The sequence below is a fragment of the Notolepis coatsorum genome, assembly GCF_963971535.1.
Source record: "Notolepis coatsorum genome assembly, chromosome: 20".
Taxonomy (NCBI): domain Eukaryota; kingdom Metazoa; phylum Chordata; class Actinopteri; order Aulopiformes; family Paralepididae; genus Notolepis; species Notolepis coatsorum.
The window spans coordinates 30,095,180-30,121,681 of NC_140184.1; the positions used below are offsets into that span (position 1 = coordinate 30,095,180).

General features: G+C 46.3%; 1 protein-coding gene across 1 annotated transcript; it reads left to right on the forward strand.

Moving 5' to 3' along the window:
• The first annotated feature begins 142 nt into the window (after positions 1-142).
• afg2b (AFG2 AAA ATPase homolog B) lies at positions 143-25,099 on the forward strand. The gene is made up of 11 exons (XM_084337456.1): positions 143-471; positions 702-1,344; positions 2,193-2,378; positions 2,894-3,178; positions 18,475-18,660; positions 19,179-19,337; positions 20,054-20,263; positions 21,107-21,334; positions 21,935-22,069; positions 22,958-23,083; positions 24,902-25,099. Exons 2-11 carry the CDS (start codon positions 742-744, stop codon positions 25,037-25,039), a joined length of 2,256 nt encoding a protein of 751 aa, XP_084193582.1. The 5' UTR covers positions 143-471; positions 702-741; the 3' UTR covers positions 25,040-25,099.
• Positions 25,100-26,502: the final 1,403 nt, after the last annotated feature.

Genomic DNA, 26,502 nt, shown 5'->3' on the forward strand with positions numbered 1-26,502 from the left:
AAACGAACCGCAGAATACTCCAAGGAGTAAATGAAAAAAATGCATTCCTTTACATTTTTATATCACGCGTCCACAGGGTGGCGCCAGAGGACCATTCTGTACACACTGCCTGTAAGTCCTCTCAGCCTCAACAGGTCGGCAGTGGAACGTCGTTCAACTCTCTACATATGTGGGTGCATTATGTAAAGTCTACGGGTTCGGGACGACTATATGCCCCTACCTTTTTTCAACGACTTTATGAAAATGTAAATTGAAGACGCACTGGAGTTGATTACGTTGCTTACAATCAGTTGTAAAAGCCTTGTTGTGTAAGCGAGGTCGTAGTTGTATCACAGTCTGTTTTACAGTGAACCAGGGAAAGGTTCTGGTTGGTCATCTTATTTCCTCTCCACATGTTTCCTTGTAAACAGTAGCCCATGCTGTCAAACTCGTTAGTCGTTTAGCCATCAAATTGGCCGCATTGATTCACTGGTAAGTAACGTTAACCCAGCGTGTTAAAATGTTGAAGGTAATGTATTCGCTAACGTTACAGTTACAGATAGCATAAGGTAGCACAGTACAGATAGCACAGTTCGCTCATTTTGTAGCCTAGCTAGCTAAAACACATTCGAATGGCAACTATTCTAATATATCGGTAGCTATTCCAGTGTTAGCATAGCAACCCTAATCGTGTGTGTGTCTATACAATGCTTTTTCAACAGCCTGTTGTCTTTTCCATTTGAGAGCAGTGGTTGGCTACTAATGGAGGAGGGCAGATGTCTTAGAGTATTGACAGTGGATCCAGCAGACCAGGGCACCCAAAGATGCAGACTGGGCCCAGGCTTGATGTCAACCCTAGGACTGAGTCTGGGCTCCCCTCTTCTGGTGTCTGTTCCTGGAGGAACCTGCCTTTGTACTGCCTGGCCCAGACCTGACCTGGCTGAACGCTTCCTTCAGATAGACCTGAAATGTTGCTCTTCAGGCCTCATCTCTCACCCACCTTCACACATCTCCCTCAACCCAGAGCAGCTGACACCTGTTACATGCCCCAAGCTGAAAGGAGTCAGGGTAACTGTGGTTGTTAAGAGCGTGGAGTTCAGAAAAGGCTCACCTCCACACGTCATTCATGAACTTGTGAAAGACATGCTGAAGGGTTTATACGTGCACAGGAATCACGTGATAAATGTCTGTGACTTTGATACTGAGATTAGATATATTCAGTTTGAGGCCATCAGCCCAGACTCTGCTGATGTTGGAGTGATCACCTCCAGGACTGGTGTGGAGATAGTAGGCATCCAGACCCTCAGGCACTATCATGGGAAACTACAGGACCAGCCCCTCGTTCCACTGGGAGGCCTGGAGGAGGTAAGTAGCTGTGGAAAAATTCATCCTTTCTTCAACTGAAATAAATATATATATTATAAATATTGATGGATTTAAGAGTCGACCTATACCAACTTCTTATATCTGAATAAAGAATTGCCATGTAGTACCTTAGAAGGAACAGTCAACATTTTAACTGTCGGGCAAAAGCCATACTGTGCAATGCAAAAATCGTTTAAAGTCTTTTAATCTTTTTTATTGTGTGTGTATTCCCTTAAAGTGTCATTGTCAAACGGGCGGTCGGGTGGCGTAGCGGAGATTGCGCTCGTCACCAATGCAAGAGGCTGCGGTCTCGACTCCCGGAGTCAGCATTGCCTGCGGCTTGGGCCGATCGTCATACTAACTCGTTTGGCTGAGTTAGCGGGAGGGAAGTCGTGGGTGGTAATCTGGCGTTGTGGACAGCGACACCTACAGGTCAGGTCTGGGCACCTGCTCAGCGAAAGGCAGGAAGTGGTGAAGGCAGCGTGACCTCCCACACGTTACACTTCACCAATGAGAGTCCTCGCTGCCAGGTGAAAAAAGAGCCGCTGGCTGTCTCCGCATGTGTCGGAGGAAGCATGTGGTAGACTTCAGGGTTCCCTTGTACCGACCAGTAGGGGGAACATGCGCACAATGACCAGGTAGGGGAGGGGGGGAATTGGCGTAACGACTAAATTGGGATGGGGAGAAAAGCATAGAAAATCAGGCGGAGAAAAAGAGGATTAAAAAAAATGTCATTGTCACTCGACCAATGAAACGTGTTTTAAAATGTTCTATAACAAAAGTAACATTTAATTTATGAATGATGAAATTGTTTTCTGATATGTTTTCTCTTTTGAATCTCATTTCAGGTGCGTGTCTCCCTGAAGGAGATGTTGGAGCTGCCCCTGCTCTATCCACTCACCATGGACTCCCTGGGCTTGTCCTGTCCCAGAGGGCTGCTCCTGGTGGGGCCTCCAGGTGTGGGGAAGACCCTGTTGGTCCGCAGGGTGGTGGGCGAGGTGGGGGCGAGCCTGGTGATGGTCAGAGGACCAGAGGTAGAAATTATGTTAATGAAACTTTGTTTGACATAAGATGGCAGTACATGAATGTATTTTGATCTAGTGCTGGACGGTATGACCTGAAATCCATATCACGGTATATTACCACATTTACCTCTGCAAGGAATTGGATAAATGAAACGTTAACTATTCTTTTAAACACCAGTGTAAAAATACCACATTCTCCATCATGTTGGCCCTCTGTCATCATGTTTGTAATGTTTGTCTGTCAACACGTTTGTTTGTCAACATGTGATTGGTTATTGTACATTCAGTTGCATTAAAGGGACACAAAATGAAGCAGCCTATACACTGGATGAATGCATTTACCTAACAAACCAATATGGGAAAAGGTTGGTTGATAAGAGGTTCATAAAGTTGGTATCAGTTAATTGTTGGTGTACCGCCCAGCCCTAATTGGATCTAGGTTAAGGTCAATTGTAGCCTGACGTGTATGAATTCTAGTGTATTACTGTTGTCCTTTTTATATCTAGTGACTAATCTTATTTCAGGTGGTAGGGTCACGGCCGGGTGAGAGTGAGGAGAGATTGCGGCGTGTGTTTGAGCGCGCCAGGGCTGCAGCAGAGGAGGGTCCGTGTGTGTTGTTCCTTGATGAGCTGGATTCTCTGTGTCCGAGAAGAACAGCCTCATCCGGACCAGAGAACCGCCTGGTCGCTCAGCTTCTCACCCTAATGGACGGGATGAACCAGTCAGATCGCTTCCTCATCGTTGGAGCCACCAACCAACCAGACACCTTGGACCCAGCATTACGCAGACCTGGCAGATTCGACAGAGAGGTACAGTATGGGTCTATGACTCTGGTCTATGTGGCAGGGTTCACACAAGGTCCTTGAAGTGCTTAACACATTAATTGCCAAAAACGAAGATTCTCGTTTCTGTGCCCCAACCGTTCAGTAGGGATGACCCCCGGACCCCGGTTCTAAACGGGAACCGGTACTATATTAGAAAAGACCGGAGTATTTATAAGCTCCGACGTCATCGGTACTGCTATCGGTACTCGAGAAATTATGGAGGTTTTTTTTTGAGGAATTTAAACGTCGCAAAGTAATCTTGTTGGCCGTTTTCTATATCTCTCCCTCGGTCTCTCTCTGCCTGCGCGAGGAGCGGGCTGTGCTGTGCTCACACTCACTCACACACACACACACACACAGGTTCTATTGTAGGCTACAGAGTACAGACAGCTCTGCTCTCATCATGGCGGACAGAACGAAACGTTCAAAAGTCTGGGTCTATTTTACTAAAGTCGATGCAGACAACGCTCGTTGCCACAAGTGCAACAAGACATTTGCCAGTAATGTATAACCGCTGGTACTTGTCAATGTGGCTGGCGGGGAGCTAACGTTATTAGCCTCCGAGTAGAATAATGGCTGACAATCCGGAAGTAAATAAACGAACGAGAGCTTCCGATTGGTGGTAAGAAGAAGAGGTGGGTGCAAGCGGTGTGACGTAATTGGCAGATCGACTGGCAATAAAAATAGTATTGTATGACTCCAACTTTTTTATCTTACATTTGTTGTTAATTATAAAAAGTCTATAATTCAGACACATTTAAAACATTGCTGCTGCTGTTGCTGCTGAAGAAATAATATTTATTTATATAGTTATATAAAAGAATAATAAAGCAATGTCGATTCTGTTCTTAACTCTTTCAGTGCCACTCACGAGATTTCTCGGATTTTTTTTTTTTTATTTTTTTTGCGATCTGAAAAATTATTGCATCACCCGAGCCTACCCGAGTATAGCCGAGGGGCGCCGACGATCACTGTGGAAAAAAGCGCCCCCTGTCGTCTCCCAGATGACATAAGTGATTTTGGAATGGACTCAATGAAAATGAATGGGGAAAAAAATCCGGTACTCCACATTTTCCAGTTCACTGATCCAGCCGGGGTTACCACAGTTCATTCTGGAGCCTCAGATCCCCGCGGATCATAGAGATCTACTGTGTCGCGTTGGATCCATACACTTATCGATTTTTTCGAATGGTGATCAGGAATTGGAATATACCAGTTGGATACCATCTGATGTCAGGTAAGGACTCTGTGTTATCAGTGGTAGGATAATCGGAGTAAGTTTGATGAAGTTATAAGCTGTTTTGTGAAATGTCTTCTTTCGTTTTCATTGTAAAAGTCCGAGAGGAAATCAACGGGGCGATTATCAGTGCGCGGCCGTAATGTGCGTGCGTGCGTGCACGTATAATATTGATCATCTAGCGTTTATTTGAAAACGATTCATAAAAAGGCCGACGAATATCAACGTTGTGGAATATTCCACTAAAAGACGATTTTCATAGAATGCTCCAGAATGAGCTGTTTTTTATATCAAAACGGGGGCTTTTCTAACTGCTCTGAAACGGAAACGACGCGATAAAAAAAGAATCTGCCTTCACAGCACTGACTGGAAAATAGTATTTGATAATGCGATGGGCAGATTAGACACATAGCCATAATTTAAAACATAGATTAGGCGATATTAACGTTAACATTGGCGCGGATGGTGGCATTCAAGCGGTAAAACGGAAAACCAGGCATGGCATTGAAAGAGTTAATTAATTGGTTTTTTTTCTTGCAAAATAATCAAAAAGAACCGTTAAGCAGTATCGATAAGAGTAGTAGTATCGATACAATCCTAACGATACCCATCCCTACCGTTCAGTGCCAAAAAACGAAGATTCTCGTTTCTGGGTCGTTTTTACTTTTTTTCTATTTTAATACCCTATTCAATCTCAGAGTGCTGTGTGTTGGCTTTCTATTTTTCTCCCATCCCAATTCCATTGTGCCAATTCTTCCCTCCCCTGTCTTGAACGTTGCTTGCATATGCCCCCCACTGGCCGGTTGTAGGGAGGATAGAAGCCTTGCATCACGTGTCCCCTCCGGTACACGAGGAGGCAGCCTGTCACATATTTTCACCTGCCAGCGCGGACTCTCATTGGCGAGGTGTAACGTGTGGGAGGCTCACATTACCCCCGCCATTTCCTGTCTCTGCTGTGCAGGCGTCCCCAACCGACCTGTAGGAGTCGCTGTCCACAACGTCCAGATTACCACCCATCGACTTCCACCCTCTAACTCTGCCAATTGAGTTAGTATGACGGCCGGCCCTGCCGGAGTCAACGCCGACAGCCGGAGTCGAACCCGGTGTCTCTTGCGTTGGTGATGAGCGTAATGTCCGCTGCACCACCCAGCCGCCCTATCGAGCTACATTTCTAACATTGTATCCTAGGCTGTGGAATGACCCCATGTCTCGGATTTCATTTTTTGTTCTCGGCGAAGCGCACAGTTCAGCCGGTTACATTGAAGCACGTTAACTGCTTGATCCGTATGTTATGGTAGTTTATAACGTCGAGCAAATGGGGATTGGATCTACCAGATGGCAATCAAGAAATTGGAATATTCTTTTTGGATTACTTTCGGCCAAAGGTAAGAGCGATTTGACGTCAATTCTAGCTTGATCCTGCAATGCTTTCATAGTGATCGGGCTGGTAACCGTTTCTAGTGTTCAATGCGAATGCCGTTACTGACGCTTGAATAATCAGAAACGACCCCCCCCCCCCCCCTTTCATGCATTCATGATGGAACATAATACAGATAATGTGGACTTGAATCCGGAACAATAGCGGGTTCAGACGAGGAACGCTAGCGTCTACAATGTAATCGACGTTATACTATAACTCAGTGTAACTGAGGGGTACAATTCCCTGACTGTATTACTAGATATGATACTTACTACCACTACATTTGTACTTAATATTCGGCCACCCAGTACACGGCATAAATATATTATCATGAACACTCTCACGTAGATGAAACGGATCCAACACAAATGTACGAATTAGAAGCAGGTCTTTATTTCCTACACAGCGATGGTGTGTAGAATAAACACTTAATCACTTAATTACATTTATGAATTGAAATAGTATGCACTTTTATGGCAAGGAGTATTTGTCGGTATATCAATAGATAATGTCCAATCTCTGAAGGCGCAGGTGGTAAATATACGACCTGGAATAGTTAAGGAATAACAGCAATGATACTTTAATGATTATAGGCTGGATACACTAGAGGGGGTTAATCCGGTCGCTTGTAAGCCGACAGGAGTAGGAGGGGGGGGGGGGGGTAGAATCCAGCTGCCTCGTCCGGCCAAGGGTATCCCAGGTGAACCCACTGTAGTGCCGTTCAATGCGCCGGCGATCCTTGGACCACAGATGAAAGCAGGTGGACTCTTTGTGGGCCGGCTCTCTCCGGTCCACGGGGGAGAGATGTGGAGAGACCTCGTCTTGCAGAGCGTCTCCTCACCTTGCGTCCTCTCCAGGGGGGGGGGTTCCAACACACGGTAGTGTCGGGGGTCTTTATCCATAGAATAATCAAAGTATCCAAAGCATAATCCGTGCCTGGGAAGGCGGGCTGTCGTCGGTAGAATAATCCGGTATACAAGTCCACTCGCTCGTCGGCTCTGGGGCTCCTCGGGTGCAGCTTCACATAGGGTCAACCACCCTGGGTAAGCAGCCAGTTCTCTGCCCGAAACGATGGGGTACTGACTACGGTAGTATTCTCACCGCACGAAGCACTATATATTAACAGACTATTATTAGCTTAATAGACTACGTCCAACTCGACGATATAGTGCCAAATATGACTATTCAAATATTAATATACACGATGTCTCAATACCGATGGTAGGCCGAACTTGGCCTTACTCCCACACGTGGCATCGCGGGGAGGCTTTACGTCTGTGACTCTATTGGAGGGTAAGAAACTGGACTGAAAAGAAAGTCCTACTTTAGTAGCGCAGTATATATACGCACTATGAACAAATAGTCCCATTAGTGGTGCGGTAGCCAAATTCCTACGCGGAACTAGGACTTGTTCGTACATGTCGAGCGGTACGTTTGAACTGGGTCTGAGGGGTATGGCAGCCTGGCACCAAGGTCTCGACCAATAGTAGAATGGAGACTATTATGGGATGTTCAGTAGGCTAGAATGGATATTCAATGTATATTGTACAAGGAATATACAAGGGATATCAGGGAATATTAGAGAATATACAAATACAATTAAATATATATATATAAATAAATATATATATTCGGTTTAATCTGGCCCTTCACAACAGCCACCCCCTGAATAGGTCCCAGACCTAATCAGTTAAACGGAGACAGATTAATCGCGTTGTCTATTTACACATAAGGGTTTGCTGTAGGGGTCAGTCAACTTCACAAAGTCATAGGGTTGTAGGGTCATGGTCATCATCGATTGTGTCTGGGAGTCGAGGCAGTTCTATGAGCCTTGCCACGGGACGGGTGTAAGTGCGACCCTGGACGAGCACTTCAGCTGCTCGGACCTTGCCGTCGGCACCGGTGATCACTTTGCTTACGCGGCCGGCCGGCCACATAGCTCTGGGCAGTGATTGATCAATAATCATGACGACTGTTCCTTCTGTCAAATTGTCTCTCTCCTTTACCCACTTCTGGCGGGTCTGTAGAGACGGTAGGTAGTGCAGTAGGAAACTGTTCCAAAACTTGTCGGCTAATACTTGGCTGTACCTCCACATTCGTCGGCCGTTCGCTTCTTCAGGCCGGTACATTGTCTGGGGTAATGTGGGATCTAGCCGCCCCATCAGGAGTGTGTTGGGGGTAACTGGGTCGATATCCGCCACATCACTGGAGACATATCCGAGGGGCTTCGAGTTAAGTACTCCCTCAATCTCCGTGAGGACTGTCATTAGGACTTCTTCCGCCACAGTCTGGGCCCCAAGTACTGCGTACAGGGCTGTCTTTATGGAGCGCACTTCTCGTTCCCAAGTGCCACCGAAGTGGGGTGCGTTTGGGGGGTTGAATTGGAAATCAACCTGTGCTGGAGCGAGGTGGGTCTTAAGTTCTGGGCCCATAGCTTGGAAGCTCTCTCTCAGCTCTCTTTCGCCGCCTTTAAAGTTTGTCCCATGATCGGACAATAGGGTAGACGGTCTTCCTTTCCGTGATGTGAATCTACGGAAGGCCATAAGGAATGAGTCTGTGCTCATGGTCGGGAGAAGCTCGATGTGTATCGCTCTGGTGGTCATGCATTTGAATACAATACCCCACCGCTTCTCGGTTCCTCTTCCTTTCTTTATGTGCAGCGGGCCAAAGCAGTCCATACCCGTTGAGTGGAATGGCTTGTCACCGATTCGGAGGCGACATGGAGGAAGGTCAGCCATCCTTGGTATGCTGGGCTGCGCGCGCCACTTGCGGCAGTCTAGACATGTTCGTTGGAAGCGTCGTACCGCCTCTCTTCCTTGTAGGATCCAGTAACGACGTCTGATTTCCGCGAAGACTCTTTCTGCTCCTGCGTGATGTACATCCTCATCGTATTTCTTTATAATCAGCTCTGTGACCTTGTGTCGGCTGTTCAATACGATCGGGTATTTAATGTCATCCGGTAGATTGGGGGCTCTGCGTAGGCGACCACCCACTCTGATGAGGGTGTGAGCGTCGCTCTCGGGGGCCAGGTGAATTAATCTGCTGTCGGATGGGACGGGCTTTCCTCCCTGTAGACAGGCCAATTCATCGGGGAACGAGTCTCTCTGGGCTCGCTGCAGTAGAAGCAATTCTGCTTCCTCGTAGTTAGCTGCTGACATATCAGCGGGGGACTTGCACTCCGGGTGGTACCGCAGGAATGTTCTTTGTTGTGCACTCTCTATGGACGTGCAATCGTTTATGTTAGGGTCGGTGGAGGCTACGGTGCTCAATCCACAGAACACAGACTTCTTAATTTCCACCTCCTCTGGACTTGCTTCCCTCGGGATAGGCATGGGCCACTGTCCTTCCGGGAGTCTTAGGAATGCGGGGCCGTCACTGTAGACATTGCGACGGGTGAGGTCATCCAGGGGCATCCCCCGGGTGATGACGTCAGCTGGGTTCTGTTTTGTATCAACGTAGCGCCACTCTGTTTCTCCGGTTAACTCTTCGGTTAGGTCTTGAATCTCGGTGACTCTGACTCCCACGAAGACTTTGTACTTGCATGAGTCCGATTTGATCCAGGCGAGTACCGTCGTGGAATCTGACCACAGGATTGTTCTAGACACCGGTATGGTGAGCTCACGTTGGATGAGCGTGGCTAGGTGCGCTCCGGCTAGGGCTGCGCAGAGCTCTAGACGTGGGATAGATTGTTGCTTGCGTGGGGCTATTCTCGAGCGGGCGAGGACAAATGCTGTGTAGATCTCTCCCCCCTGGTCTTGGGCCCGCAAGTAGGCTACTGATCCGTATGCGACCTCTGAGGCGTCACTGAAGACGTGTAAGTCCATTTTACATGTCTCTGGCCTCACCGTGGGTGGGAAGTAGCTTCGGCGCATATTAACGCCTGGGAGTGAGTGGAGCTCCATCTCCCACTCTCTCCAGGTGGATGCAAGGTGTGCGGGAATGGGGTCGTCCCAGCCCTGGTCCTTGTCCCACAATGCTCGTACAATCATTTTTGCCCTGGTGGTGTACGGTAGAATACATCCTAGCGGGTCATATTGTCGGGCGAGTGTTGTGTACACACTCCGTCTGGTGGTCGGCGCCGCCGCCGGCCTTCCCTGCTCCGTAGTCAGGGGCTTGTGTCTGTAGTGAAGCGAATCTGTTTTGAATCGCCACACCAATCCCAGGGTCATCTCCTGGGCTTCTCCCGGGATTGTAGCCATCCAGGTCTCGCTGCTGGCTGCCTTGTCCTCGGAGGAGAGGCTGCGCAGTACTTGCGGATCGCTGCTGGCCCACTGCCTGAGATCAAAGCCGCCTTTGATCAATGAGGCGCGGAGTTTAATCAGGAGAGCCTCGGCTTCTTCCTGGGTTGAAAGGCTTTGTAGACAGTTGTCTACGTAGAAGCTGTTCTTTACGCTGTGTCTGACCTCTTCGTCCGCTGCTGGGTCCTCTGCTACATGTTTCTGTAGTGCAAATGTCGCGCAGCAGGGGCTGCACGTCGTTCCGAAGGGGAGGACTTCCCATTGGTAGATGGCTGGGTGCTCATCTCCTGGCTTCTCTCTCCATAGGAACCGTAACAGGGGCTTGTCCGCCTCTACTAATCTCACCTGCAGGAACATTCCTTTAATGTCCCCGCTGATGGCCACCTTTTCCTGGCGGAAGCGGAGTAGAACGCCGAGTAGGGAGGGGCCGAGTGTGGGACCGGGCAGTAACTCTTTATTCAGATTTTGGGATCCGATCTGGTAGCTGCAGTTAAATACTATGCGGTCTTTACCGTTGTGATGGACCTTGTGGTGGGGCACGTACCACGATTCAGTGGTCTGGTCAGCCTCTTTAATGTCCATCTTTGTGACGTGTCCCGCTGTGATGAGCTTCTCAATCTCAGCGCGGTATACACTCTCTTGGGCGGGGTTCTTGGCTAAGCGCCGCTCCGTGTTCAGCAGGTACCGTTCTATGGCGTCTGTCTTGGCGTGGAAAGTAGGCATTCCTTCTCGCCGCAGGAGTGGCGTGGCGTATCTCAACACGCCGTTGACCGGGACTCTCTTGGTCCCTGTCTCGAGGAGGTGAATGGCGTAAATGTCATCTTTAGAGCGAATGTCTTTCTTTCCATTCTTAAAGGGCATTTGTTCCAAGCTCCATAGCCGCTCTACGTGTTGCAGGAGTGCGGTTTCTCCCTCTGTGACTCGGGAGTGGAGACATCTAGTGGCTGTACTTCGGTTGAGAGATTTGGCGAGCGGGCCTTGGAGAGTCCATCCCAAACGGGTCTCGACTGCTGCAGGACAGCCTCGGGGTCCGGTATGAACCCGGTCTATCGGGACAATGAGGTCTGCATGGTCGGAGCCTATCAACAGGGTCGGCATAGCATTGTCTATGAGCGGGATCGGTAACTTGCGCAGATGTGCATATTTCTCCATCAGCTTGGCGACGGGGTATGTATACCGCGACAGTCCTATTTCTTGGCTGGTGAAAGCGTCTGCAATCTGGTACCGTCGCTCAGGCTGGCCGCTTGCTGCGATAGAGAATGAGACATTCTCGCCCTTTATCGTCTTCAAATCTCGTCTTATTGTCCGAATTGTCATTTGGGTTTCGCTTCCCCGCAGCCCTAGCTGGGCCGCAGCGGAGGCGAGCAGCAGGGTCTTCTCTGACCCGTCATCGAGGACGGCGTAAGTGTCCAGGACTTTATTCTGGTAGCTTAGTGTCACACGCACTACTTTTAGGAGTACTCGGGCTCCACTGCTGCTGGCGGGATCGATGTACATGACGCTCGCTTTGCGGCTGGATGGTGCAGGTGAAGGGCGCCGTCTGTTACTGTCGTGAAGTATGTCCAGATGGGCTCCATCGCACTTGGTGCACTTTTTCTTTAAGCGGCATTCGGCTGCCATGTGTGAGCGCGCACAGCGAAAACAGCGCTTGTTGGACTTTATCCATTGACCTGCTTCCTCCGCGTTCAGCTTGGGGAAGGAGTCACATTGCGCTAGCCAGTGTTCTTTCTCACAGTAGGGGCACACTATCTTCCACTTCTCCGTTCTGGAGGGGGTACTGTGGCTCCTGCTGCTCGGTACTGACTCCGATTGGTGCATCACAGTCACCGATCTTCTTCCATCATTTAGTCGTCTGGTTCCTTCTCTGGAGCCAGGGGTGCTCCGTCCGAATGTATCTAGCCGTAGGCTGCTGACTTCTCTCGCCAGGAAGTCTGCTAGATCGAGGAGGTTCGGTTCGGGGCCATTCGGGTCTCTGTGGTCCCTCTGCCGCCTAAAGCGCTCCTGACGAGCGGGCGGCAGCTTCTCCAGGATCCTTTCCACATTTGAGTTGGCGTAAAGTTCATACTTCCCCTTCTCTCTTTGCGCTCCCAACATCCCTACCAGGGACTGCACTCTGATGGACAGGTCGTCCAGTGCTCGATTGTCTATTGCTGGGGGTAAGCGGTCGATGTGTCGGATCTCCTGGATCACGTAATCCCATATGCGCCCATACCTCTGGTCCAATGCTACCAGCGCTGCTGTGTATGGGGTGGTGGAAGTCGCGTAGGCGAGCGCTATATTATGTGCGCGGGGCACCTTTAAGTGCTGCAGTAGGATGGCGTATTTGTGGCGTTCATCCAATACATCCACCAACATGGTCTCCAGACACATGCGGAGTTCTGTATACTGGGCCCGGTTCTCTTGGGTGAAGTCGGGTACCATAGGCGTGCCAATGTATGACGCTGACTGTGGATACATCGGCGAGCGTTGGGGGGGAGGCCTCCTAGGCGAGTCTCCTCCCGCTTCTTGGTATGGGCTGGTACCGGCAGTGTACCATGGCCCGCTTGTCCAGGTGCTGTTCCTCGGTGCGGGTCGTGCGTCGTGCTCACCCGTGTATAGAGTCGGGGGTCTGTAGCGCAGCTCCGCGGGAGTATAGCCTGGGCTGTACCGGACCTCCTGGTCCGGTAGAGTACTGTGCTGTCTTCGGGCGCGGTTCTCCTCCTCTTCCTCTTCGTCTTCAGTTAGGTCATCCAGTGCTTGTAGTCTCTGGTTTAGCCTCTCCACAGGATATGCTGCTCCTTCCCGGTTGCTAGGTCTCGCTTGGACCGGTGGGGGGAGGTGGTCTGTGGGGGGTATAGACCTCGTCTGTTGGTCAAGTTCAGGGTTGTTTACTCGGCTAGGGGATGCCGCCCTGGAGGTGTGTCTAGACGAGTTCCTGGAGCCTCTGGCGGAGGGAGAGGGTGTTGTCCGTCTGATCAGCTGTTCTATTAGTTGCGCTTGCTGTCTGTCGCGCTCTGCGTCCCGTAGAGCACCAGCAGCTGCTCGCTGGCTGTCTGCTCGGTCTCGGGCCACATTCTCTTCCATCTGAATGCGTCTTATTTCTAGACGTATATGCTCTTCTTCGCTCCGCTGCTGGATCTGCAGTCGGTCGCGTTCAGCAGCGGCGTTCAGGCTGATGAGGAAGGCCTGCTGTAGGGTCCTCTCTGCCTCGCTGGGAGAAGGCGGTTGTATAGGGGAGCCTTCCCTCGGGGTACTCCTTGCGGAGCCTTGGAGCTCTATCTCCACGGTGCTCTCCCCGTCTTCTTCCGTGCCGAGTTCTCTCTCGGTAGCGTTGTATTCCTCCCGGGACTCATCGGGGACTACTTCTTCAGTACTGGCGGGGTGTGAAGTCATGTCTGGTTCCCACTGGTCCCCACCGTGAACCTGGTCAGTTACATTAGAGCCCGTAGGGGCCTCCATGGTCGGGGTAGTCTGGGCGTTGGGGTTAGACATACTTTTACTTTCTAGTTTTACCGCGTTTACTGTTAGTAGAAGACTAGGTTGTTGACTGACAGCGTAAGCCTCTAAGTACTGAGGGAGCCGTCGTTCGCGCTGCGGGCGTTGGTTAGGAGGATCGTTTCGTGGAGTGTTCATCATAGGCCATTTCAATATTAATAACACTATATTAATATTACACTAATTACCCTCCGGCTCGAAGGACCAATTGTAACTGAGGGGTACAATTCCCTGACTGTATTACTAGATATGATACTTACTACCACTACCTTTGTACTTAATATTCGGCCACCCAGTACACGGCATAAATATATTATCATGAACACTCTCACGTAGATGAAACGGATCCAACACAAATGTACGAATTAGAAGCAGGTCTTTATTTCCTACACAGCGATGGTGTGTAGAATAAACACTTAATCACTTAATTACATTTATGAATTGAAATAGTATGCACTTTTATGGCAAGGAGTATTCGTCGGTATATCAATAGATAATGTCCAATCTCTGAAGGCGCAGGTGGTAAATATACGACCTGGAATAGTTAAGGAATAACAGCAATGATACTTTAATGATTATAGGCTGGATACACTAGAGGGGGTTAATCCGGTCGCTTGTAAGCCGACAGGAGTAGGAGGGGGGGGGGGGTAGAATCCAGCTGCCTCGTCCGGCCAAGGGTATCCCAGGTGAACCCACTGTAGTGCCGTTCAATGCGCCGGCGATCCTTGGACCACAGATGAAAGCAGGTGGACTCTTTGTGGGCCGGCTCTCTCCGGTCCACGGGGGAGAGATGTGGAGAGACCTCGTCTTGCAGAGCGTCTCCTCACCTTGCGTCCTCTCCAGGGGGGGGGGTTCCAACACACGGTAGTGTCGGGGGTCTTTATCCATAGAATAATCAAAGTATCCAAAGCATAATCCGTGCCTGGGAAGGCGGGCTGTCGTCGGTAGAATAATCCGGTATACAAGTCCACTCGCTCGTCGGCTCTGGGGCTCCTCGGGTGCAGCTTCACATAGGGTCAACCACCCTGGGTAAGCAGCCAGTTCTCTGCCCGAAACGATGGGGTACTGACTACGGTAGTATTCTCACCGCACGAAGCACTATATATTAACAGACTATTATTAGCTTAATAGACTACGTCCAACTCGACGATATAGTGCCAAATATGACTATTCAAATATTAATATACACGATGTCTCAATACCGATGGTAGGCCGAACTTGGCCTTACTCCCACACGTGGCATCGCGGGGAGGCTTTACGTCTGTGACTCTATTGGAGGGTAAGAAACTGGACTGAAAAGAAAGTCCTACTTTAGTAGCGCAGTATATATACGCACTATGAACAAATAGTCCCATTAGTGGTGCGGTAGCCAAATTCCTACGCGGAACTAGGACTTGTTCGTACATGTCGAGCGGTACGTTTGAACTGGGTCTGAGGGGTATGGCAGCCTGGCACCAAGGTCTCGACCAATAGTAGAATGGAGACTATTATGGGATGTTCAGTAGGCTAGAATGGATATTCAATGTATATTGTACAAGGAATATACAAGGGATATCAGGGAATATTAGAGAATATACAAATACAATTAAATATATATATATAAATAAATATATATATTCGGTTTAATCTGGCCCTTCACAACACTCAGCATTTCATGGATTACGATAGACCGCTCTAAAACCATACTTATATTCACCACGGTATAACACAGGAACGTATGGATGGAATTTATTTTTATTTTTTGCATCTTGACTGGAAGAAACCCAGTGTCAAATGACTAAAGTACTGTATCCATAGCTATAATATAGAATATGGTTATAGCTCTACAAACAAGGTGACCGTTTACATGGGGTTAATGGGTGGCCAATGAGGAGTAAGAGGCGTGGCACTGAAAGTGTTAAAGTGCTTGATTTAAAAAAAATAAAAGCCAAGGCCTGGAATTTCTTGAAAACCGCCCCTTTGTTTTAACAAGGTGCTTAAAGTCCCTTGAAATTCAAATCAACCATTCGCATTGAAAGTTTTGTTCATCCATATTTCTGAATCAAGAAATATAATTTTTCCATTTTTAAAGTGTAACTAATTGTCGGAAATTGGTTTTGACTTTTGAGCCATAAATATTGGATCCGTTTTATAAATGTTTTCTATTAAAAAAAACAGCATTTTAAAAAGAAATATAGTGCTTGTAAAAGTACTTGAAATCCTTGAATTTCATTTTGCAATGTCTGTGGGAACCCTGATGTGGTGGCCGCAGCACAAAGAGTTCTGAGGCTATTTGTGGTTGTGGAATTTGTGTCGAGGCAGAGCAGGTAAGATACACAGAATTGATGCAACACAAGAAGCTTATAATTTTATTGTTATGTTATTTTATTATACCGGTATGTCAGCATGTAGAATTGCTATGTGGTGGTGCCTCTCGTGTTGCGGTGGCCTCTCATATTTTAGTGGCCTCTCTCATGTTGTGGTGGCCTCTCGTGTTGCAGTGGCCTCTCTCTCATGTTGCAGTGGCCTCATGTTGTAGTGGCCTCTCGTGTTGCTGTGGCCTCTCATGTTGCAGTGGCCTCTCATGTTGCAGTGGCCTCTCATGTTGCAGTGGCCTCTTATGTTGTAGTGGCCTCTTATGTTGCAGTGGCCTCTCGTGTTGCAGTGGCCTCTCATGTTGCAGTGGCCTCTTATGTTGCAGTGTCCTCTCTCTCATGTTGCAGTGGCCTCTCGTGTTGCAGTGGCCTCTCATGTTGCAGTGGCCTCTCATGTTGTAGTGGCCTCTCGTGTTGCAGTGGCCTCTCGTGTTGCTGTGGCCTCTCATGTTGTAGTGGCCTCTCGTGTTGCAGTGGCCTCTCATGTTGCAGTGGCCTCTCATGTTGTAGTGGCCTCTCATGTTGCAGTGGCCTCTCATGTTGCAGTGGCCTCTCATGTTGTAGTGGCCTCTTATGTTGCAGTGGCCTCTCGTGTTGCAGTGGCCTCTCATGTTGCAGTGGCCTCTCATGTTGCAGTGGCCTCTCATGTTGTAGTGGCCTCTCGTGTTGCAGTGGCCTCTCGTGTTGCTGTGGCCTCTCGTGTTGCTGTGGCCTCATGTTGTAGTGGCCTCTCGTGTTGCAGTGGCCTCTCATGTTGCAGTGGCCTCTCATGTTGCAGTGGCCTCTCATGTTGCAGTGGCCTCTCATGTTGTAGTGGCCTCTCATGTTGCAGTGGCCTCTCATGTTGCAGTGGCCTCTCATGTTGCAGTGGCCTCTCATGTTGTAGTGGCCTCTTATGTTGCAGTGGCCTCTCGTGTTGCAGTGGCCTCTCATATTGCAGTGGCCTCTCATGTTGCAGTGTCCTCTCTCTCATGTTGCAGTGGCCTCTCATGTTGCAGTGGCCTCATGTTGTAGTGGCCTCTCATGTTGTAGTGGCCTCTCATGTTGCTGTGGCCTCTCATGTTGCAGTGGCCTCTCATGTTGCAGTGGCCTCTCATGTTGCAGTGGCCTCTTATGTTGCAGTGGCCTCTCGTGTTGCAGTGGCCTCTCATGTTGCAGTGGCCTCTTATGTTGCAGTGTCCTCTCTCATGTTGCAGTGGCCTCTCGTGTTGCAGTGGCCTCTCATGTTGTAGTGGCCTCTCGTGTTGCAGTGGCCTCTCGTGTTGCTGTGGCCTCTCATGTTGTAGTGGCCTCTCGTGTTGCAGTGGCCTCTCATGTTGTAGTGGCCTCTCATGTTGCAGTGGCCTCTCATGTTGCAGTGGCCTCTCATGTTGCAGTGGCCTCATGTTGTAGTGGCCTCTCGTGTTGCAGTGTCCTCTCTCTCATGTTGCAGTGGCCTCATGTTGCAGTGGCCTCTCATGTTGTAGTGGCCTCTCGTGTTGCAGTGGCCTCTTATGTTGCAGTGTCCTCTCTCTCATGTTGCAGTGGCCTCTCTCATGTTGCAGTGGCCTCTCTCTCATATTGTGGTGGCCTCTCTCGTGTTGCAGTGGCCTCTCATGTTGCAGTGGCCTCTCATGTTGCAGTGGCCTCTCTCATGTTGCAGTAGCCTCTCTCTCGTATTGTGGTGGCCTCTCTCGTGTTGCAGTGGCCTCTCTCCTGTCACAGTGGCCCACTACAAATACATCCATATTCATTCATTACATGTATAGCGCTTTTCTAGACACTCAAAGCGCTCCCCACAATGTAGGGTGGAAATTGCCTCCTTCACCACCATTGGTAGCACCCAACCTTGGGCTACGCAGGCTCAATGGCTGCCATACACTGGCACCAGGCACACATCACACTACACAATGGCTCAGGAGACAGGGATTGATATCAGCCAATTAAGGGGAAGGAATGATTAGGTGGCCTTGATGTCGGAGTGCCCCCTGCTGGACAACAACACCACTATCCGACAACAGCCTTGACCCGGGGCTCGAACCGGTGATCTTCCCATCATGAATCCGGAGCTCTACTCATGTAGCCACGCTACTGGACGATTTTGTGAAATAATCGAATTGCGATTTTTCGGACTGATATTGCGATTGCGATAAAATGTGTGATTATAAGAATTATCATTTTTAAGCAGCCCCACAGAGGTTTATTGTAAAATGCGGCTTGAAAATTTTTCTTTTTACCTGGGAATCGATACCGGTACCCAATGGTACAATTTTTTTCTGTACTTTACTCTCCCTCTCTGAAGTCTAAACTTCACAACACACAATCTAAAACCCCTTACCTCCCTCTCCCAAACCGATCTTGTATCTCAATGGGACTTCCTGGTTAAATAAATTTAAAAGAAGAGGGAAAAAAAGATTTGCGATTATTATAATTTTTTGCTAATTGCTAATTGCATCATTCCAAATCGCGATTTCGATTTAAAATCGATTAATCGTTCAGCCCTAATGTGAATCACATTAGTGATTCACAGTGAATATGTGAATCACTGTAATGTGAGTAAACTGTGTGCTTTCCTTCAGGTGATCCTAGGAGCTCCCACAGTGCAGCAGAGGCGGGACATCCTGTGTGTTCTATGTGAGCGGATGCCAGTGGGTCCCAGTGTGGACATGGCAGATCTGGCCCAGAGAACGCCAGGGTATGTAGGAGCAGACCTTAGTGCCCTGTGCAGAGAGGCCGCCATGCAGGCTATTCGACACAGCTCCCAGGTAAATGTAACATTAGATTAGATTGTATTGAGCCAGACCATCATTACTCATTACTACAGATCCAATCCATTACTTTTACTGAACACAGTAATGTTTGATATATAATCTATTCATCTCCATCAGAGAGATGTAACATGCTTCTATGTCCCCAAAATGCTTTACTTTGATTCCAGACATGTTACACATAACTCTTTGTATTGGGTTTTAGTATTGGGGAATTCTTAGATATGGATACCCTGTTTTAGCCTAATAATAGCTGATTCCATTACTTTAAAAACATAACTATATATTGTATATTATTGTATATAGTACTCATTACCTTTATTTCTTATGCTTAGCATTGTATATTATTATTTGTATTTTTGCACAATCGAGGTGGGCATGGCCACCTTTATTTCACTACATGTCTCGTGTATGTATGTGACAAATAAAACTCTTGAATCTTGAATTGATTATTGATGCATCCCAAGAATAAATGAATGGTTTGATCTGAAAGTGTCTAATATATTGTTTTTTAGGGTTCAATAGTGCAGGCGGTGGGCATGGAACACTTCCAGGAGGCCCTGAAGACGGTGCGTCCCTCCTGCCTGAGGAGCAGCCTGGGCAGAACTGAGCTCTCTCCGGTCTCCTGGGAGCAGATAGGAGGCCTAGACCAAGTCAAACTCAAACTCAGACAGGTACTGAAGTTCTGTGATATAGCTTGAATTAACATTACACGCTTGTTTGATAATTGGAAGCCAATACGTTTCTGTAACACCCCCTGAGAGAACTAAAATTGCATTGTAGTTGTATTTTTAGATGGTGCAATTTCTGTTGCTTTAATATTAAATGTAACGTTGGACTTAGGCAAACCAAATTTAGCACAGACATCCAACTTTATAATATCCAGCTGGTGCAACAGAACCCAGGAGTGTTGGGTGCATTTCAATAGAAATTAGCAGGCACGTGGTGTCACCCACGTCTGACCCATGTCCATCAAACACGAGAACATATGTGGCCTATAAACACGAAACCACCACAGTGTTGAAAGCAAGATATTCACTGAAATATTAAAATGTTCATGAATAGATTTGTTCACAAGACCCCACTTGGTCATTTACTGGATGTAAGCCTGGATGTTTTCTATAGAAAGAGGGTTTGGTCACAGACGCAGTAAACAACCACCGGAGCGCTGGTCTAGGACCAGTGTTCTAAAAGTTGAATTCACCTAAAGAGAATCGTGGTCCCTGCACTGCCAGGTGGGCACAGAATTCCTACATTGTTGAAACATCCTCCACATCTAGACCTTTTTTGTGTCATAAGCGAGCTGTATGTCCTGTCTCGTCTTAAACTGTATTAAAGATGTTTGTCTTTCCGTCGTTCCTAATTGCCTCTCCATATCCATCTCACCAAGAGCATCGAGTGGCCGATGAAATACCCAGAGGCCTTTGTCCGTCTGGGCCTGAGTCGGCCGCGGGGGCTGTTGCTGTATGGACCGCCAGGCTGTGCCAAAACAACCCTGGTCAGAGCAGCAGCCAACTCCTCCCACTGCACCTTCCTGTCCGTGAGCGGAGCTGACCTCTACTCTCCCTTTGTAGGGGACTCGGAGAAGGCGTTGGCACAGGTACAAATACACACATCGACTTCTTACAGGATACCCATAATAACATGAGTATTGTCTGTATCTCAGTGGGCAGGTTATGGGTGCAATTCCTGGGACCACCAAAACTGAAAATGTATGCACTTGTGGTACTGTAAGGCACTATAGGGAGGTGTAGTCTGACGTCACTGGTTGTTCCACCCGTATAGGGATTTATCATTGGGAAAATGGATTATCGGCTATTGTAACAATTCTGCCGCATGGAAATTGAAAAGCGTTCCATTTTTGCACAAAATGAGTTCCCTTCTATCGCTAACATAATTTCTTAAGCATTTTTGGTTGAAATCAAATTTGGCGATTTCTTTTTATGATTTAATTGCGAATATTTTCATGTTGAGCTATAGATTGTGGATGAATAAGCACAGAAAGGTACACCATGCAAATGTTAATGCTTTATTTGTTTTAAACAAGACGATTTAGAAATGGGAAATGGGGAAGTACATTGCATTGGACAGAGGGTGGAACACGAAAAACGGCAATGACGTAACCACTACACCTCCCTATAGATAAGGGCATTTACCAAATGACATGTTATGCTATCTTATATAATTGACCCTCCATAAAGAGTAACTAAACACATGGTCATTTTGCTGCCCTAGTGGTTATATTTTCACACTCAGCCCCTCTCCCCAATCGGTGATGTCAAAGTACCTCTTTTTTTCCTAGACAGGCTTTGATAGTACTCTGACATCACCAATTGGGGTGCGACAAGAGTGTGCAGCATGGTGACAATATCGAGCACTAGGGCAGCAACATGCCCATGTGTTTAGTTGCTCTTTAAAGGCGTGTGTGTGTGTTGTTCTCCAGCTGTTCCGCCAAGCACGGGCATGCACTCCCTGCATCCTGTTCCTGGATGAGATTGACTCTCTGATTGGCTCGCGGTCAGACAGCCAGTCACGTGACAGTGTGCAGACACGCCTCCTCTCTGTGCTTCTCACTGAGCTGGATGGGGTGGGCATTAAGAGCCAGGAGAGGAGAGGCACGGGCAAGGTCCTCCAGGCAGAGGGAGCTGAGGAGTGTGAGACACAGCAACAGGTCAGATACTGGGTGCATTCAAAACACCCCCATCCTCTTGCCCTCGATTCCTCCGTAACCCAGGAACTGAAAGCTTGCCGCCATCTTTAAGGCCGTTCCAAAACCTGGAAGCCTGAGATTTCCTCGCTTGTCTCCTCCCATGCAGAATGTTTTTAGAAAATGTCTGACGTAGGCTGTTTGAAGTATAAAGCTCCTCCCACACAAACATCACTTAAAAATGTTGTGTATGTGTGTAATATCATGAGCTTCTATTTGATCTGTTTTGATGCATTTAGATTTTATGTGAGGAATTATTTTGAGTCACTTTGTTTATTACAAGACATATGCATGAACAACCTCAGTGACTGACCTAAGGTCAGAGAAGCTAATCCCTACATTCTGAAAAAGAATCAATGTCGAATCAATGTTTTTGGCCCCACAGCCCGCCATCCATATTACGTCTTGGTACCTCCAGGTCAAAACTTTGGTCATCCCTGGTATAAACTGACATAGAAACCGTTTCCTCTGTTCTCTCATTATTATATCACATCGTACAATCTCTGATCCATATAATATGTTGTGGTTTATGTTTATTATTATTTTTTGCTCTCTCTGGGGCAGTTGGATTACCTGGAAGTATGCAACAAAGAAGTGATGATCGTAGCAGCCACTAACCGACCAGACTCCCTCGACAGCGCCCTCCTCAGGCCTGGAAGACTAGACCACCTCATCTATGTCCCTCCTCCTGATCAACAGGCAAGTCATCAGATAATGTTTCTGATGGGTGTGATATAGCTTGCTACAGTTTCCCTATGTGCTCAAACTCGCAACGTGCACTCGCACACCAAACACACCTACTTGATTGTTGTAATATATATAGTCTGGTAGGAAAGACTAATAAGAAAACTCACCACGACGTTGTAAAAATCAGAAGTTTAAAGCATTTATTTCCATGTTCTTCATGCTTTACCTTTTTTTGATAAATCTTCTGTGGAGAATTACATGGCCGTTTCTATGCTAGCGCATTTGATGAATTAATCGGAAGATTAATCACGGAAGTGTGCATTTTAATTATAATTGGAGCTATAAAAGTGAATTAAGTGTTCTTCCTAACTATATAACTATAGACTATAAGTCTTTCTTACCAGACTATATATATATATAACATTACAGCGATCAAGTATGTGTGTGAGGTGAGTGCATGTTGCGAGTTAGGGGAATTGTATGACATTTTCTGCTGCCCAGATATGCACAAGCAGGGACACTGTTGTGGCTAAATGAGCTAGCTAGGTCCCATTCATGGTGTCTGTTTTCATCTAAAAGCCCTCTGTGTGCAGCGTTATGTAGAGCAGGGGGCTAAACGCCTATGTCTACCTCTTGAGCCTTTGTCACATGTCATCCTGACCCTTTGTCACGTCATCCATTCTCTCTTGTCTTTCGTGTCTTTCTCTAGTGAATGAACATGTGCCAAAAAGCCCCACATGCCAAACATGGTGTGGTTTAGAAGCCACATGGGTCTGGGTTTAATCACTACACTCTCCTCATCTGTCTCCCCTCACATTGTTTCCTTCTGTTTCGATGTACAGACATCTGTAAAATGCACAAGAAATGTAACTAGCTGTGTGTGTGTGTGTGGTTTTTCAGGCACGCCTTGCCATCCTAAAGGTGTGCACAGAGACGATGCCCCTGGACCCTGATGTGCTTCTGGAAGAGCTGGCGGCAAAGACTGAGCTCTACTCTGGAGCCGACCTGGAGAATCTGTGCAAAGAGGTAACAGTACATCTGACATTGATACTGCTACTAAATGCACCTCATATAGACCTCCCTGGAATCCTGTTGCTAGGGAACAGTTCAGACTAGGGATGTCCGATATTATCGGCCGACCGATATTATCGGCCGATATCGGCAGTAAAATGTGATATCGGAAAATATTGGTGTCGGTAAAAAAAAAAACAATAACAACATATATTAGTGCTGTCAGGCGATTACAAAAATTAATCTAATTAATTACAGGATTTGTAATTAATTAATCTAATTAATCACATTTTAATCGCATTACCATTTTATGCCTCATATTCTATATTCTATAATTATATTTCAAATTGCATGTGTCCGGATGGCAGAATTCAGTACTGTATCTACAAAACCTTCTGTTTAATCATCTTCCATCTATTAATTTGCTTCGATTTTTCAGGTCTGGTCAATTTGAGCATGGTGTTATTCACAGTCAAAGATAAAAAAAAATGTATTGATATTCTCATTTGGTTCATTACAATTTTGCTCAAAATAAAATGTTCATTCAATCAATCACCGCGCAGATTGATTGATTGAATGAAAATGTTATTAACAGATTGCAGAATGGGTACAATACGGCTCAATACACACAATTGTTAAGGGAATGCAGACCAGAGAAAGACTTTCGTCTTGTTTACATCAGGGTCCCCCATTTTCAATTCATAATGAATTGTAAGTAAGGGTGCAACTTGCACCGTGCAATCCATTCTTTGTGGATCTAGCCCACAGTATTTCTGACACTGGGAATACATTCCCTGAGATTCATAGATGTCCCTAGAATCAGATACCAAGAACATGCAAATGGACCATATTAAAAAAAAATCTGTAAATGTGTATTGTACATGCTGGAATGAATGAGATACAAAAAAAAATTATAAAAAAAAAGAAAATTGTAATTAATTTTGAGTTAATTTTCATAACGCGATTATTTGCTGTGTAATTAATTAATCTAATTAACGCGATAAACTGACAGCCCTAATATATATATATATATTTTTTTTAACATTTATTTAACCTTTATTTACCCAGGCAAGCAAGTAAGAACCAATTCTTATTTTATTTATTGTCAAAAGTATGCATGTTGGTTTAATTCAACAACAAGAGATATGTAATGTTAATTTTAACTTTTTTAATGATCATATTTTGTACAGATAATGCTTACATTTAGAAAGCCTTTTGAATGCATCCAGTGAAATTATTAGTTACCTGAAATTATTCCGTTTTTTGGGGGGAAACCCTGCATATATCGGTATCGGTTGATATCGGTATCGGAAATTAAGAGTTGGACAATATCGGTATCGGTAAAAAAGCTAATATCGAGCATCCCTAGTTCAGACCCAAATGTATTTCCTCAACTCAACTATTGCATTAGCTAACATTGCAACAGGAAGTAAACTTCAGTCCTTTTAGAATATTATTGTCACTTTCAAGCCATCTATAGTCCGACCTGGACAGACACCTATTGCTTGGTTATTAGAGCTTTATCTATTGCAACACCTCTGGAATGAAGGTCAGTCATTAGACTGAAATGTTCTGATTATGGACTATTTTAGACAAATGAGACCTCTCCATAAATATATTTCCTAGTACAAAGTTGTTTCCATGTGCAATATTTGGCAGAACATGTATTTATATTCTATAATGTGTTTAGATATGCAACAGCTAAGTGAAGTAGCACACTTTGGCAGGGGGGGGGGCAAACAAACACAATATCTAGTTGGTTTGTAACTCTGGTATGATAAATAAGGTTCTAGTGTATGTTTTGTTGTAATATTGTTTGTTTCTGCTTTCCAGGCTGCGCTGTTGACTCTTCAAGAGGAAGGCATGGAGGCTTCTGTTATTAAACACACCTACTTCCTGAAGTCTCTCAACAGGATGACCCCCTCTCTCTCTGCACAACAGATCCACACCTACCAGACTGCCTTCAGATGACAGCAGTCATCATTCTGCATCTAAGATAATAGTGTGTATATATTATATCTATAAATTGCTATTATGGTTTGTATAACACGTTCATAAATTAGGTGTGAAATAAAGGTGTTTTTTTTGCTGAACTTGCCCTTTATTGTATACAGTAGTACATTACCATGATTGTCTGCTGTGCTATTTCCAGTTTTACAAATACTTAGAAATTACTGCATTTAGTATATTTACTGTTTTATGTACGGGTTATGTGGTTGTGTATAATGCGTGTAGTTCAGGCACGTGCACACATAGAGCCCAAGGGGTGCTTTAGCACCTGCCCTTTTGAGCCTCATAAAAAAGTGCCCTTTTAAAAAAAAGTTTTTTTTACCGTTGCGCATATAGATTGCCCTTCCAACTGAAAAATGTCAGGATAGAATCAAAATATTAGGTAAAAAGAGAGAGATGCCCCGTATTCCATTGCAGTTTGCACGGCCTCCTCAGCGTGCCTCTCCGCGGACCTATATATTTTATGCATAGCATGGGTGGTGGTGATGATGATGATGATGATGATGATGATGATAGAAACCGCTGTGGCCCATACAGTTGAATGCTGGTATTACACACTGAGGGACATGAAGAAATCAAGTCCGATGGGATTTGGGCAGTGTTGGGCAAGTTACTTTTAAAAAGTAACTAGTTACAGTTACTAGTTACTTCTTCCAAAAGGTAACTAAATTACTTACTCAGTTACAAATTATAAAAGTAACTATTGCATTACTTTCAAGTAATTTTTTTACATAAAAAAACATACACAAATCTAAACTTTTAATGTTGCTGTGGGACAAAGTGAGACTAGCCTCCAATCAAATGCCATGTATATGTAGATATTATAATTACTATGTTTATATAGTGGATCATACAAACACAATAGATTAGGGGTGTAACGGTACACAGAAGCCACGGTTCGGTACGTACCTCTGTATTGGGGTCACGGTTTGGTACGAGTTTGGTACAACAACAAAAATATTTATAATTATTACTAATATAATAAAAAAAAATTATAACTTTTTTTTAATATATTATATTTATGATCATTATTATAATTATTATTAACACTTTAATCGCCAAGGACTCCTTAACTCGTCATTCCCCGCCATGCTAATTCTGCCAATGACGCCGTAACGTCATTGAGATCAATATTTCAAAAATCTGTGATCGCAATCATATTTCTCCCGCGGAGACTTGAGATCTACTGTTGATCCCCTCTCAACTCTCCAACGGTTCAAGAGCGCCATCTGGTGGCCGATCGGCGGATCGCCCAAACCGGAAACTGGTGCTCATCCAAATTCGGTCCGATCACTCGCTATAGGTCCCGGGACTCGAGCTAGACACAATGGATAGCGATCCGTTACCAATAACTCGATAAACAACATGATTTGGACGTATATACTATTATACAACCTGGAGATGGATCGCATATTTCAACATCC